At 37.7% G+C, this 16235-nt stretch overlaps 2 protein-coding genes across 2 annotated transcripts in view; one reads left to right on the top strand and one right to left on the bottom strand.

Moving 5' to 3' along the window:
* The window catches only part of LOC129766561 (uncharacterized), a 53948-nt gene extending 43117 nt beyond the window's left edge, over nt 1-10831 (top strand). The window contains exons 4-6 of the mRNA XM_055767134.1: nt 8823-9005; nt 9058-9287; nt 9355-10831. Coding sequence (XP_055623109.1) covers nt 8823-9005; nt 9058-9287; nt 9355-10598 — 1657 coding nt within the window. The 3' untranslated portion in view covers nt 10599-10831. The remainder of the gene's footprint in view (nt 1-8822; nt 9006-9057; nt 9288-9354) is intronic.
* A 243-nt stretch (nt 10832-11074) lies between these two features.
* Nucleotides 11075-16235, bottom strand: LOC129764686 (UDP-glucosyltransferase 2-like). The gene is made up of 3 exons (XM_055764037.1): nt 15229-16235; nt 14595-15147; nt 11075-14533 (listed from the first exon to the last, which is right to left on the bottom strand). Exons 1-3 carry the CDS (start codon nt 15861-15863, stop codon nt 14147-14149), a joined length of 1575 nt encoding a protein of 524 aa, XP_055620012.1. The 5' UTR covers nt 15864-16235; the 3' UTR covers nt 11075-14146.

The raw sequence follows: 16235 nt of genomic DNA, 5'->3' as shown, positions 1-16235 counted from the left end.
ACCATACCTCTTACGTAACTCTCATCCCCCGAAATTTGGTGGATCGATCTCATGATAAATCAAAAGAATGTAAAACATGTTTTTGAATTTTTTTCTGATATCACACGTAAATCTTGAGTTTGATGATGCAGGTTTGTAGTACTTGATCTCCTCTATCATAAGAATATAAGAACTGAACCATACCTCTTACGTAACTCTCATCCCCCGAAATTTGGTGGATCGATCTCATGAAAAGTCAAAAGAATGAAAAACATATTTTAGATTTTTTTTCTGATATCACACGTAAATCTTGAGTTTGATGTTGCAGGTTTGTAGTGCTTGATCTCCTCTATCATAAGAATATAAGAACTGAACCATACCTCTTACGTAACTCTCATCCCCTGAAATTTAGTGGGTGGATCGATTTCATGAAAAATCGAAAGAATGAAAAACATATTTTCGATTTTTTTTCTGATGTTCCACGAAAATATTGAGTTTGATGATGCAGATTTGTAGTGCGTGATCTCCTCTATCATTTGAATCTGAGAACTGGACCATACCTCTTACGTAACTCTCATCCCCCGAAATTTGGTGGATCGATCTCATGAAAAGTGAAAAGAATGAAAAACATATTTTAGATTTTTTTTCTGATGTTCCACGAAAATATTGAGTTTGATGATGCAGATTTGTAGTGCGTGATCTCCTCTATCATTTGAATCTGAGAACTGAACCATACCTCTTACGTAACTCTCATCCCCCGAAATTTGGTAGATCGATCTCATGAAAAGTCAAAAGAATGAAAAACATATTTTAGATTTTTCTCTGATATCACACGAAAATCTTTAGTTTGATGATGTAGATTTGTAGTGTGTGATCTCCTCTATCTTTTGAATCTAAGAACTGGACCATACCTCTTACGTAACTCTCATCCCCCGAAATTTAGTGGATCGATCTCATGAAAAATCGAAAGAATGAAAAACATATTTTGGAATTTTTTTCTGATGTTCCACGAAAATATTGAGTTTGATGATGCTGATTTGTAGTGCTTGATCTCCTCTATCATAAGAATATAAGAACTGAACCATACCTCTTACGTAACTTTCATCCCCCGAAATTTAGTGGATCGATCTCATGAAAAATCGAAAGAATGAAAAACATATTTCCGAATTTTTTTTCTGATTTCACACGTAAATCTTGAGTTTGATGATGCAGATTTTTAGTGTATAATCTCCTCTATTATTTGAATCTAAGAACTGGACCATACCTCTTACGTAACTCTCATCCCCCGAAATTTAGTGGATCGATTTCATGAAAAATCGAAAGAATGAAAAACATATTTTGGAATTTTTTTCTGATGTTCCACGAAAATATTGAGTTTGATGATGCAGATTTGTAGTGTTTGATCTCCTCTATCATTTTAATCTAAGGATTGGACCATACCTCTTACGTAACTCTCATCCCCCGTAATTTGGTGGATCGATCTCATGAAAAATCGAAAGAATGAAAAAGATATTATTGAATTTTTTACTGATATCACACGAAAATCTTGACATTGATGATGCAGATTTGTAGTGCGGGATCTCCTCTATCATTTGAATCTAAGAACTGGACCATTCCTCTTACGCTACTCTCATCCCCCAAATTTTAGTTGATCGATTTCATGAAAATCCGAGAGAATGAAAAACATATTTCCGATTTTTTTTTCTGATTTCACACGTAAATCTTGAGTTTGATGATGCAGATTTTTAGTGTATAATCTCCTCTATTATTTGAATCTAAGAACTGGACCATACCTCTTACGTAACTCTCATCCCCCGAAATTTAGTGGATCGATTTCATGAAAAATCAAAAGAATGAAAAACATATTCTGGAATTTTTTCTGATGTTCCACGAATATATTGAGTTTGATGATTCAGATTTGTAGTGCTTGATCTCTTCTATCATTTGAATCTAAGGACTGGACCATACCTCTTACGTAACTCTCTTCCTCTAAAATTTTGTGTAACTTCTTCATAAAAATCATATTTCCCCTATTTCTATGTATTACATAGTTTTATATTTCTGTTTAGTAGTCTGAATTTACATGAAATTTGGCTTTGACTCGTATGCAGCGAATATTGGTTCATGTTTTTCCATAAAATGATTCTACTTTTACTTTTCCCCTTAGTGCGGCCCTGCTTCTGATTTACTAGATTATGAACACATTTTGTAAACTTTTATCACAATGCTTAGTATTTTGCTTGACAATATATATATTTTTGGAACCCTTGTGACTAAATCTATCGATTGATGTCCATTTTATAAAAATGCGATGAGCTAAACTCTTGTTTTTGATAAATCTGTAGTTATCCTCCGTTTGCCCGATGCGTTTTCGTAATTTTTCCGGGAAAGTATAGAAAAATACGGTACGTTATATACATTGTTGGAAAGAGGAGCAAAAAACCTATAATTTGACATGCCAAACACTCATCTACGACATACCAAACTCTCATCCTTCATGAATCTGTAGTTATCCTCCGTTTGCCCGATGCGTTTTTGTAATTTTTCCGGGAAAGTATGGAAAAATACGATACTTTCTATACATTGTTGGAAAGAGGAGTAAAAAATCTACAATTTGACATGCCAAACACTTATCTAGGACATACAAAACTCTCATCCTTCATGAATCTGTAGTTATCCTCCGTTTGCCCGATGCGTTTTTGTAATTTTTCCGGGAAAGTATGGAAAAATACGATACTTTCTATACATTGTTGGAAAGAGGAGCAAAAAATCTATAATTTGAGATGCCAAACACTCATCTACGACATACAAAACTCTCATCCTTCATGAATCTGTAGTTATCTTCCGTTTGCCCGATGCGTTTTTGTAATTTTTCCGGGAAAGTATGGAAAAATACTATACTTTCTATACATTATTGGAAAGAGGAGTATAAAATCTATAATTTGACATGCCAAACACTTATCTGCGACATACGAAACTCTCATCCTTCATGAATCTGTAGTTATCCTCCGTTTACCCAATGGGTTTTTGTAATTTTTCCGGGAAAGTATGGAAAAATACGATACTCTCTATACATTGTTGGAAAGAGGAGTATAAAATCTATAATTTGACATGCCAAACACTTATCTGCGACATACGAAACTCTCATCCTTCATGAATCTGTAGTTATCCTCCGTTTGCCCGATGCGTTTTTGTAATTTTTCCGGGAAAGTATGGAAAAATACGATACTTTCTATACATTGTTGGAAAGAGGAGCAAAAAATCTATAATTTGAGATGCCAAACACTCATCTGCGACATACAAAACTCTCATCCTTCATGAATCTGTAGTTATCCTCCGTTTGCCCGATGCGTTTTTGTAATTTTTCCGGGAAAGTATGGAAAAATACGATACTTTCTATACATTGTTGGAAAGAGGAGTATAAAATCTATAATTTGACATGCCAAACACTTATCTAGGACATACGAAACTCTCATCCTTCATGAATCTGTAGTTATCCTCCGTTTGCCCGATGCGTTTTTGTAATTTGTCCGGGAAAGTATGGAAAAATACGATACTTTCTATACATTGTTGGAAAGAGGAGTACAAAATCTACAATTTGACATGCCAAACACTTATCTAGGACATACAAAACTCTCATCCTTCATGAATCTGTAGTTATCCTCCGTTTGCCCGATGCGTTTTTGTAATTTTTCCGGGAAAGTATGGAAAAATACGATACTTTCTATACATTGTTGGAAAGAGGAGTAAAAAATCTACAATTTGACATGCCAAACACTTATCTAGGACATACAAAACTCTCATCCTTCATGCATCTGTAGTTATCCTCCGTTTGCCCGATGCGTTTTTGTAATTTTTCCGGGAAAGTATGGAAAAATACGATACTTTCTATACATTGTTGGAAAGAGGAGTAAAAAATCTACAATTTGACATGCCAAACACTTATCTAGGACATACAAAACTCTCATCCTTCATGAATCTGTAGTTATCCTCCGTTTGCCCGATGCGTTTTTGTAATTTTTCCGGGAAAGTATGGAAAAATACGATACTTTCTATACATTGTTGGAAAGAGGAGCAAAAAATCTATAATTTGACATGCCAAACACTCATCTACGACATACCAAACTCTCATCCTTCATGAATCTGTAGTTATCCTCCGTTTGCCCAATGCGTTTTTGTAATTTTTCCGGGAAAGTATGGAAAAATACGATACTTTCTATACATTGTTGGAAAGAGGAGCAAAAAGCCTACAATTTGACATGCCAAACACTCATCTACGACATATGAAACTCTCATCCTTCATGAATCTGTAGTTATCCTCCGTTTGCCCGATGCGTTTTTGTAATTTTTCCGGGAAAGTATAGAAAAATACGGTACTTTCTATACATTGTTGGAAAGAGGAGTAAAAAATCTACAATTTGACATGCCAAACACTCATCTACGACATACCAAACTCTCATCCTTCATGAATCTGTAGTTATCCTCCGTTTGCCCAATGCGTTTTTGAAATTTTTCCGGGAAAGTATGAAAAAATACGATACTTTCTATACATTGTTGGAAAGAGGAGCAAAAAACCTACAATTTGACATGCCAAACACTCATCTACGACATATGAAACTCTCATCCTTCATGAATCTGTAGTTATCCTCCGTTTGCCCAATGCGTTTTTGTAATTTTTCCGGGAAAGTATGGAAAAATACGATACTTTCTATACATTGTTGGAAAGAGGAGCAAAAAATCTATAATTTGAGATGCCAAACACTCATCTACGACATACAAAACTCTCATCCTTCATGAATCTGTAGTTATCCTCCGTTTGCCCAATGCGTTTTTGTAATTTTTCCGGGAAAGTATGGAAAAATACGGTACTTTCTATACATTGTTGGAAAGAGGAGCAAAAAATCTATAATTTGAGATGCCAAACACTCATCTACGATATACAAAACTCTCATCCTTCATGAATCTGTAGTTATCCTCCGTTTGCCCGATGCGTTTTTTGTAATTTTTCCGGGAAAGTATGGAAAAATACGATACTTTCTATACATTGTTGGAAAGAGGAGTAAAAAATCTACAATTTGACATGCCAAACACTCATCTACGACATACCAAACTCTCATCCTTCATGAATCTGTAGTTATCCTCCGTTTGCCCAATGCGTTTTTGAAATTTTTCCGGGAAAGTATGAAAAAATACGATACTTTCTATACATTGTTGGAAAGAGGAGCAAAAAACCTACAATTTGACATGCCAAACACTCATCTACGACATATGAAACTCTCATCCTTCATGAATCTGTAGTTATCCTCCGTTTGCCCAATGCGTTTTTGTAATTTTTCCGGGAAAGTATGGAAAAATACGATACTTTCTATACATTGTTGGAAAGAGGAGCAAAAAATCTATAATTTGAGATGCCAAACACTCATCTACGACATACAAAACTCTCATCCTTCATGAATCTGTAGTTATCCTCCGTTTGCCCGATGCGTTTTTGTAATTTTTCCGGGAAAGTATGGAAAAATACGATACTTTCTATACATTGTTGGAAAGAGGAGCAAAAAGCCTACAATTTGACATGCCAAACACTCATCTACGACATATGAAACTCTCATCCTTCATGAATCTGTAGTTATCCTCCGTTTGCCCAATGCGTTTTTGTAATTTTTCCGGGAAAGTATGGAAAAATACGATACTTTCTATACATTGTTGGAAAGAGGAGCAAAAAATCTATAATTTGAGATGCCAAACACTCATCTACGACATACCAAACTCTCATCCTCCATGAATCTGTAGTTATCCTCCAAAACCTTACAACAGCACGGAGGATAAATGGAGGATAACTACAAACCGCTACAAAAATAAGCTTTGAAATCGACTCAGCAACGATACGATGAACGCTATTTTGAGATCAAAGGATTTGGTCAAACATCGTGGTGGCAGCTCGAATGTTTGACCAAATCCTTTGAAAATATATTACTTGAAAATGTAAATGTAGCATTTGCAGTAAATAAATGAGTATTTTATTGATGTTAATAAATTAATTTTCTCTAGAAAGAATATTTTCGATGGTACAGATTTTTGGGAAACAAATTACAGATGAATAAAATTTTTGACCCCTCTGGTACAGATTTTAATGTGGCAACACTGCTCCTGGGTAGCCTGAGTTCTCTCGAAACCACATCGAGGCGACTTCTTCGGAGGGCGGTGGTGCTCGTGTACGTCAACAGTCTCCAACCAAACGTATACCGATTGGAAATTGGGATCCAGCTTGACGAGCAATTCGTCACAGCTGATCAGTGTGCATCGATTAGAAAGTGTCCTCCAACATGACGCTCACTCCGTCATTGCGACTCTCGCAGTGATCCCCACATTCCGTTCGACAATCAGGCGTTGCTACTACGTTGGTCGGTCCTCCCCTTCCGTTGTAGCTCAGACATGATTTGTTCGATTCACTGTGTGATCGTTGGGCTGAAAAGTCCCGGAATTTTTCAACAGATGGTGTGCCACTAAAAATAAACAAGATTAATTTCGAGAGATTCATCTGTCACTAGCTTAAGTGTGAAGTTTCATGACATTTCGTAAATTTGTTCACAAACTACAGTTGTTCATGTGTACTAACTGAGCATTCGTATAGAAAATGGAAAAAGAGTAATATCGTATTTCCCTCTCCCCTGCCCTCTGTGATCCCAGATGAGATGCCTCCTGTGATATGATGGATGAAATAAAGAAAAAAAAAACAGGAAGTGGGTTATATCTATGGTATAACCGCAAGAGTGACGTAGGATTTGTAGGATCGTTGATTTAGAGATCATTTGTTTGAAGTTGAATCTAAATCCATTCTGAATGAATGAATAAATGAATATTTGGGGGACTTCGAAAACGAGAGCGTTACGTTGGAGGCACAAGGTAAGCCCACCAGTGGTTAATACTAACTCGATAACCACCTGTTAATAGTACTTGATTGAAAAATATTTTGTCACAGTGTTACATGGATAGAAAACATTCAAATAAACTCTTTCACATGAATGTATTTTTAAATTCCCAGAGGAAATGGCAGATTATTTTCCAGCAATGATTAGATCTTTCCGGAACTTTCTCGATGCTGAATGGCATCCAAACGGAAAGAATTCTGCGCGTGTATGTGTCGATCCTTCGCCGTCCACCTCCTCCAGCACGTTAGGCAACGATGTTGTCTTGTCGATGTCCTCACGAAAAATGAATGTGTCTCACCACCAGAATATCGCTTAAGTATGCTTTCTGTGTGTGACTGAATCGAGAGAAGGTGTGGTTTACGATGGCAATTTTGGAAGGCAAACTAGAGGGGAATGAACTCTCTGAGCTCGGAACTTTCGGCGACTGAGCAATAATATTGGATACGGAAATATCCTACTGATGGGGAAGAATAATCTTCAGAAGCTATCCTGTTAATTGCGATTGATTGAAAAACCACAAAACCAAATGTATTTGGTCACAGTGTTACATGGATAGAAAACATTCAAATAAACTCTTTCACATGAATGTATTTTTAAATTCCCAGAGGAACTGGCAGATTATTTTCCAGAAATGATTAGATCTTTCCGGAACTTTCTCGATGCTGAATGGCATCCAAACGGAAAGAATTCCGCGCGTGTATGTGTGTGTAGCGATGTCTTCCCGGGGAACCGTTTGTGGCATCACTCTCCTCCTGATGGATTCCCTTCTGGCCTAGGGTGCACAAACAGGCTCTTGGTGACACCGTTCATCCGCGCTTTCATGATAAACGAAGAGCTTCACCACAACAGCAACAACAAGCTCCAATCGCTGTTCAATTAGAACTGAGTGGATTTCCGAGCGGCGCTCACTTATATACCGATTGGTGATTTCAATAGCCTGTTTTGAAAGCAATTTTAAGACTATTGAAACAAGTTTTTGGATCAAAAAGTAACAAGTATAGAACGCGTAGACATTTTATATTTCGAATGAAGTGTTTATCATACCATTTCATTCAGTTGTTTAGGAGCTATTAACGCTCAAAATCTCGGTCTCCGGCGTAACGCTTTCGTTTTCGAAACATTGATTTTACACCCCGGTATAGAAATGAAAGACGTAGTCCTACGTCCAAACTTACCAATGTAATATAAGATAATTACCAATACCGAACACAATTATCAATTTTTCTCATCAGTGAAAACATGTTACTTAAATATAGAGAAAACATATTTCAAATGGAAAAGGTTCGGTAGGGACAAAAGCTCCCTCTACTTTAATGTATTGGCAACGTAGATTCCCCCTAGGCAGCTTGATGTTGATGTCCCTGTTAGGGAACACATTTCGTTGAAGCATGTTGAATAGTTAGTTTCATGACATATATTTTTTTATTCAATATAAAAAATTGTAAAGGAGTGCCGAAATCGATTGACGCAAAAATTTCATCTATCCATCATGAAATGACTGAGTAACAAGCGTTTGAAATTGGACAGTTTTCACGATGTACTCGATTTTCGATTTCCAATTTATACCCCAATATGTTTCCGAAAGACGTAAGGCTACGTCAAAATAGATTCTTGTGTTATTCAGCCAAACGGAAGTAAACATATTTAATAGCGCCATATTTTATTTTGTCCAGGGCTGAATTGCTCAGAGATAACCACAGTTACTTTATCATAATTACAATTATCACATAGCCTACACCACAGCGTACATGTGACTGAAAAGTAAATAAAAAACTTATATGCGAATTTATGTCACTAACTTTTCGCCAAGACTACACTAGATTATACTGGAAACTGACTTCTGTTATCTCACATGCGTTAAATTTATTGCAATCACAACTCCATGCAAAAGAGTTATCTGCGTACCGCTTGAAGATTCAGTAACTCAGTAGGAGTTTGTACAGAGTCGTTGCGGCCAGCAAAAGTACGCATCATGCAATACCTCACGTTTTCACTTCGATGTATTATTTGGCTATTATTAACGGAAGTGACTAGGCCAATAAGAAGTGCAAATATTCTAATTTTGATGAGTGTACCATCGCCTAGTCATTACATATGGTAATATGAAGCAATTATCTTTCGTCAAATATTCATCTTAGAACTTTCTCAGGATGAAACCAATTGCAAACAAGCTGGCGACAAGAGGACACAATGTGACAATTATATCGGCGAATGTGGATCACTCTGCCCCTGTTAATGTAACGTACATACATTTGGAAAACATTTATCGTTTGTTGCACGGAAATGGTGAAAATAGGAACAATATTGTCAAAAGGTCAGAGGAAAACCCATTTGAAGCAACACTATCCTTCTACAAATTCGCAACAGTTGGCTGTATAGGTATAAGATTAATCTTTATTATTATTTAGTTATTAATATACCGTTCTTTATATGTATATATTTTCAGGAACTGTCAGTTCCAATGGCTTCAAGACTCTCATGAATTATCCAAACAACTTCCATTTCGATACCATCATTTACGATTTCACATGCGGACCTTGTATCCTTGGTTTTCTACACAAGTTCAACTACGCGCCATTAGTGAGTGTTTCAGCTTTTGGAATTCCGCAGTTTACCCACGACCTTGTGGAAGAACATAGATTAACCACGAATGTACCCCATTTCTCACTAATGTTTCCTCCTAATATGGGTTTCGGTGAGAGAGTTTTCAACTATCTAGTTCAGAGTTTCGATTCAATCTATCGAAAATGGGTATTCCAACCCAGAATACAAAAGATAGCTAATGAAGCATTCAATACCAATCTACCAAGTCTTGCACAACTGGAAACGCACAGCCAGATCGTACTAGTGAATTCAAATCCGATTTTTGAACAGGTTGAAACGTTACCTCAAAACGTTATTCCGGTCGGAGGTCTACAAATCGTTGAGCCACAAAAGTTATCGCAAAACAATCCAGAAATAGAAGAATTCATCAACGCAAGCGCCAAAGGAACTGTGCTCTTCGCAATGGGTACAAACTTCAAAAGTGAAATGTTCACTCGTCAACATCAGATTATGTTCATTGAAGCATTCGCTCAGTTTACTGGATATAACTTTATTTGGAAGTTTGATGGAACGACACTACCCATTCATGAATCTTCCAACTTGATGATTCGTCCATGGCTTCCACAAAACGACATTTTAGCCCATCCCCGTGTGAAAGCATTCATCACACACTGTGGACTTCTGAGCATTTACGAAGCGACATATCATGGTGTTCCAACCATCGGAATTCCGGTGTACGTTGACCAGCACCGAAATGCTCGGAAGACCGTACGAGCGGGAGTCGGAGTAACTCTAGATCTGAAAACCCTATCGACGGAGGCGATTCAGAAAGCGCTGGTAGATGTTCTTGAGAATTCGCAGATTGAGAGGAACATGCAAAGGATGTCGGTAATGTTGCGTGATCAACCAGAAAAGCCACTCGATCGCGCTATTTGGTGGATTGAATGGGTTGTTAGGCATCCACATACAAAACATTTGCGCTCGCCGATGTTTGAAACGGGTATCGCTGCCCAAAATGGTATAGATGTGATATTGTTTCTTGTGTTCATTGCATTTGTAGCCGTTTGTTTGACACACAACGTTCACAAAAGACTCAAGATGAAGTTAAATTCTAAAAAGCAGGAATGTAATAAAAAGCAGAACTGAAGATAAAAATTATGAAGATATTGACAACAATTCAGTATATATGTCTCATACTACATTTTTCATTTGCGTTACTAGAAAATTTTACCAAAAAACAGAAAGTGGGTTATATCCGTGGTATAACCGCAAGGTTGACTTAGGACTATCGTTGATTTACACTCTGTCCAACTTCTATAAGACCACCCTGATTATATTTCGTTGCAACACAAACAGTTACACGTTGCAACAAGATACATTCATACATTGTAGAATGCTTAGAATAAAGTATATATAACGTGAATTTCGTTCAAAAAAGTTGTTTATTTACAGTAAGTTGGGCTTAAATATCATAATTTCAGCTGTCCAGTTTCTATAAGACCATTTCAAAATTCATAAGTATTGTCAATGAAAAAATCGAATCTATTGCCTGATATACATGTCAATAATTGGCTACCTTGCCATTTCGGCTAATAACCAGGTAAATTCATGTTGGCATACTATTTACCGAATTTTTGCTGAACGGATTTCTCGATATTTTTCTGTTTTTCCGAAATTGCGACCTTAAGCTCTTCAACCGTGGTGTATCGCTTTCCTTCAGTGTAGATTCTGCGTACCAGGATACCCCTAAGATTTTCAACAGGATTCAAGTCTGGAGAGCGAGCCAGTCAGTCCAAAAAGTTAAGTTTTTGGTCCCTAATCCATTACTTAGATTCCTTGCAGGTATAAATGGTAGCATTGTTTTGCTCGAATGTGATAAAAGTAAGTAAAAAATAATTGAAGAACTTTTCGTTATGGTATATAGCAAAATGTATTCTTTTGAAAACGTTATTTGTCATGACATACCATGTCCCACTGTTGATTCATGTGAGCGTTGGCAAAACTCAGACGTCTTTCAATGTGAGATGGTATAAGATTAGGAGCTTTAACCTTTTCAGCCTTCTTTATGTAAAGACTTTTTACCAAAATTTGACGAATTATCTCCCGTGAAACCTTTAAATTCGAAGATTGCCCTTGGGAACCTTTCCTACTCGTTCACCTCCATTGCCTTGAGAAAGGCACTCGATCCCTCGCCGTCCAGCTCGCCCAGCAACTGTGTTGTCCAATCGGTGAATTGAAGTTGTCCAGTCACGAAGAATTAATGACGATCCGAGTGTCGAACGAGAAAGATGAGTGCGTTTCACCACCAGTATATCGCTTAAGTATGCTTTTTGTCCGTGATTAAATCGAGAGGTATGGTTTACTATGGCAATTTGGAAGGCAAACTAGAGGCGAATGAACTCTTCGGGTTTGAACTTTCAGTGACTGAGCAATAATCGATGGAAAATTATATGATTTTCGCGATGCGAAACATTTTCCGTTTTTAAATTTTGTGCATCCAATATTGGATACGAAAATATTCTATTGCTGGGGAAGAATAATCTTCAGAAGCTTTCCTGCTATTTGCACTTGATTGAAAAATCACAAAACAAAATATATTTGGTCGCATTATTATATGAATAGAAAACATTAAAATAAACTCTTTCGCTTGAATGTAATTTTCAATTACAAGGGGAAGTGACAGATTATTTTTCAGCAACGATGACATCTTTTCGGATTCTTCTCGATGCTCTAGAACCACCAAACGAAAAGAGATGCGCGCGTGTATGTGTATGTGGCGGCTGCTCCGATGCCTCAAGTGGAACCAATTTTCGATACTGTTACTTTCTTGGTCGCCGCTTCAGTGGCATCACTCTACTCCTATGGATTCCCTTCTGGACTAACGTGTACAAACAGGCTCTTGGTGATACTGTTCATCAGCGCTTCCATGATGAACGAAGTTAGGTTCTCCACAACAGCAACAACATGCTCCAATCGCTGTTCAATTATAACTGACTGGATTTCCGAGCGATGCTCCCTTATATACCGATTGGTGATATCAATATCTGTTTTGAAAACAATTTTAAGGCTATTGAAACAATTTTTTTGATCAAAAAGTAACAAATATATAACGCGTAAACATTTTATCTTTCGAATGAAGTGTTCATCATACCATTGCGTTCAGTTGTTTAGGGGCTATTAACGCTCAAAATCTCGTTCACCGGCGTAACGCTTTTGTTTTCGAAACTTTAAATTTACACCCCGGTAGATACATGAAAGACGTAGTCCTACGTCAAAAAAGTTGTGCATCCTTTTGACAGTTTATCGCTTCCACAAAGCTTCTCATTCAATTCCATGGTTTACCCGTGCAAAAAACAGCTGTTGCAAGATTTATAGGAGCAAAGCTTTCTTCAATCATAACATTTTTACAACCGATCGACTGATTGGTGAATTGATGAGATCGATCTCACGACAAACGCTTTTTAGTGCTAAGTACTCAGTGAGTGTAGAACACGCCAATCTGTTTTCTACAAATTGTTTGTGACATGTGGCATATGACAAGCAGCATGTAGCATGTGATATATGACAGACCCGGCGTATGGCATGCTACATCTCAGCATGCAATATACGATATGTGGCATGGGGCATGCTACATTTATTTATTGGGTGTGAAAATTCGGTGGAATCAATAGAGTGATCCACTAAGAGTTGCTAAAACCTGATCAAACGGCGACAACGCAGTCTTCAACCGGCACCAATTGATCCATATAAAGCGAGCTATTGTCGAAAAACGACCAGATACAAGTCGATTATATATTTTCCATTATGACAACGATCGACCTTATGATGTTGTTCGAGTTAGAAACTATTTGGAAAATAGCGAATGGAAAATTCTTTTTCACTCGCCTTATAGCCCAGACCTTGCCACTTCCCACTACCAATTGTTTCGACCGATGCAGAACACTTTGAGTGGAATACGCTCTACTTCTAGACAGGGTATCAACAATGTACATTCATTCTTGACATCAAAACATGAACGCTTTTTTCGTGACGGAATCCAAAGCCAGCACGGTGTGACGCTAATTTTTCCTTCGCTCGCGGTGTTGTCAAATAAAATTCATTACCACTCGCAGGAATGTTTTCTTCATCGAAAGAAATTTTCTGATCATTCAAAACCACAGGTAGCAATTTCCCATAAAAATCATATGTTGTGATATTGGGCATTAAACAAGCAAACAAATTTATCGAGCACCCCTCGTCCTTCATCATCATTAACCGTGAATTGGACGACAAGCGACAATCAATTGGAGTCGTCCCATTATTCAATTTGTAAGTAGCAGTTCTCACATGCAGTGTCATGGTCAATTTATCTATAATTCCGTTAGAGATCTACAGATGCTTACACATGTATATGATTCTGTATGTCGCGAATGATAATGCGTCTTCTATTCCAGTAAATATAGACCGCTGGGAATCCAGCACTGGTTGTATGCGTTTTGAGGTAGTATCGTTACTAATGATTATCATAAAATGAAAGTTCTACAAATTAACAGCAACAGCAACTCAAACACACTAAATGAACGAAACAATTACTTCGATCCCTGAAATAAATGTACTTTACAACACGAGTATTCAGTTCTTTTCCTCGTCGGAACACCTACGAAACTTTGCAGAGCACTAAATATTTGGGAACCCTCGCTTTAGAAAAACAAGTCTTAATGAACCTTATTCTTCGATTTCGGTGCATTACAGCAATTACTGAGTACTCGCAGCACAGCCCCAATGAAGAACATTGTCGAAACACAGGCAATCACTATGAATAATTTCACATCGTAAAGTTCACTTATCCAGACTCCCAAACGCAGCGTTGGTGATTGCACTGTTTCCACGTTCGGATGTCGCAGCCCCCAATCAATCCACCAGAGAGCGCGATCAAGCGGCTTTTCAGGTTGATCGCGAAACAGTGATGATTTCTGCTGCATTCGCATCCGATACGATGGTTCTTCGAGGACCTTCCGAACTGTGCGAACAATTTGCTCTGTTGTCACCGTCCAAATCACCAAACGTTCGGCTATACCGGCTCGCAGCGACCTTTCGAGGTTCTGTAAAGTTAAAATGTGATTAGAAATCTACATTTCTGCCAAAAATGAAACGTGCTCATACTCGATACTGATCCGCAATGAACGGTATTCCGACCATAGGAACTCCGTGCCAGGTAGCCTCGTGAGTGCTAAGTAATCCCGCGTGTGTGATGAATAATTTAATATTTTTATGTGCCAAAATATCGTTTTGAGGTAAAAATTTTCGCATCATAAGATTACTTGGCATGTTGTACTTGCTGGGGTCGATTTCAAATTTCCACAGAAAATTATAATCAGAAGGTTGTCTGATCGCATCCAAAAACATAGCGATACGTGCTTCACCCAAGTCTGAACTGAGTATATTAGTGCCCAAAGAGAACAAAATAGCCCCCTTCCGACCAGCACGAATAAATCGCTCAATATCTGCGGGAAGTTGTCTTGGGGGTAAAATTTGTAATCCTCCAACCTGAATCATATTCGTTGGGATGGGCTCTGGGAAATCTACCGAATGGTGTGAGTTGACCAGCATCAGCATCATTTTCCTATCCAAACTTCCAAGATATGGTGTGCCCTTGAAAGCATTGATCCTGCGAATCATTCGATCGGTTTTCGGAATAAAATCATAGTTTCGATACCTGTTCAAAAATATTGACATGAGATTAATTTGAACATAAACATTTTGAAATATTGACATGAGATAAATTCAGTTTACTTACAGATAATCAACAGTGTATATAAATGAATTTTGCAATCTTTGGAAGAAGTTCATGTCTGTATCGTACGATAGGGTATAATAGGGGATGTAAGCTGGATATTTGTGACCCCCAATCAGATCGACTGTATAGGGCGGGATGTTGAACGTCGTCACTCCTACGAGCGGTGGCTGTCCGAATTTATCGAACAGTCCCATCAAACATGGTCCACAGGTGAAATCATACAGCACTAAATCAAACCTAAAATCATCCGGGTAATCCAAAATCGTTTGCAATCCCTTCGATTTTAACATCCCTTCACATATCGATATGGCATACTTATAGAACGTCATCAAACTTTTCACTAAACCCTGTTGAGCCATCGCATACAAATCGAAAGCGGTATCTCCTTCGTGGATGGTGGGATAAGTTTCCTCCAGGTGGATGTACGTTAAGTTCGGCTTCTGCGTTTTCTCAATATCCGGAGAAATAATTGTCAAATTATATCCCTTGGCAGCCAATGCTTCCATCAGTACTCGATTCCAGATATGATGGCTTGGACTGGCGACACCCATTAGACATAATATGTTTGTTCCGTTTGAAAACGGAGCATTTGACGCTAGCATCAACGTTACGAAAAATGCTACGAACCGAACCATCACGCGACGAAATTACGAATGATATTCATATCACTTCGAACGATTGATGTTGATGTGTAGGCTTGATTGCGCGAAAACGCCACTGATGCTGAATCATAGCATTATTTGTATGTCTTGAATAAAATATGTTTATAGTTGGACCCATCAAGTGTTGATTTGGTCATGATTTAGCAAATACAGAGGAGCTGATTGAAAATGATTGCTTCATTAGATATACATATCGTTCCTTATCCAAATTTGAAGAGTTTCATAATTGAATTTCAAGTTTTAAAAAAAAGACGGGTGGGTAATGTCGGGGACATAACCGGAATGACGTAGGGCTATACATAGGGGACAGCTTTTGCTAAATATATATTTTAAATATATTGTTTT

This window comes from Toxorhynchites rutilus, chromosome 2, assembly GCF_029784135.1.
Source record: "Toxorhynchites rutilus septentrionalis strain SRP chromosome 2, ASM2978413v1, whole genome shotgun sequence".
Taxonomy (NCBI): Eukaryota; Metazoa; Arthropoda; class Insecta; order Diptera; family Culicidae; genus Toxorhynchites; species Toxorhynchites rutilus.
This window is presented reverse-complemented; position numbering and strand designations above follow the sequence as displayed.

Coding starts and splice junctions, on each gene's coding strand:
- LOC129764686 (XM_055764037.1), bottom strand. CDS start 15,863: ATGGTTCGGTTCGTAGCATTTTTCGTAACGTTGATGCTAGCGTCAAAT. Junction 15,148..15,228: donor ATATACACTGTTGATTATCT/GTAAGTAAACTG, acceptor ATTTTTGAACAG/GTATCGAAACTATGATTTTA. Junction 14,534..14,594: donor TCATTGCGGATCAGTATCGA/GTATGAGCACGT, acceptor TTAACTTTACAG/AACCTCGAAAGGTCGCTGCG.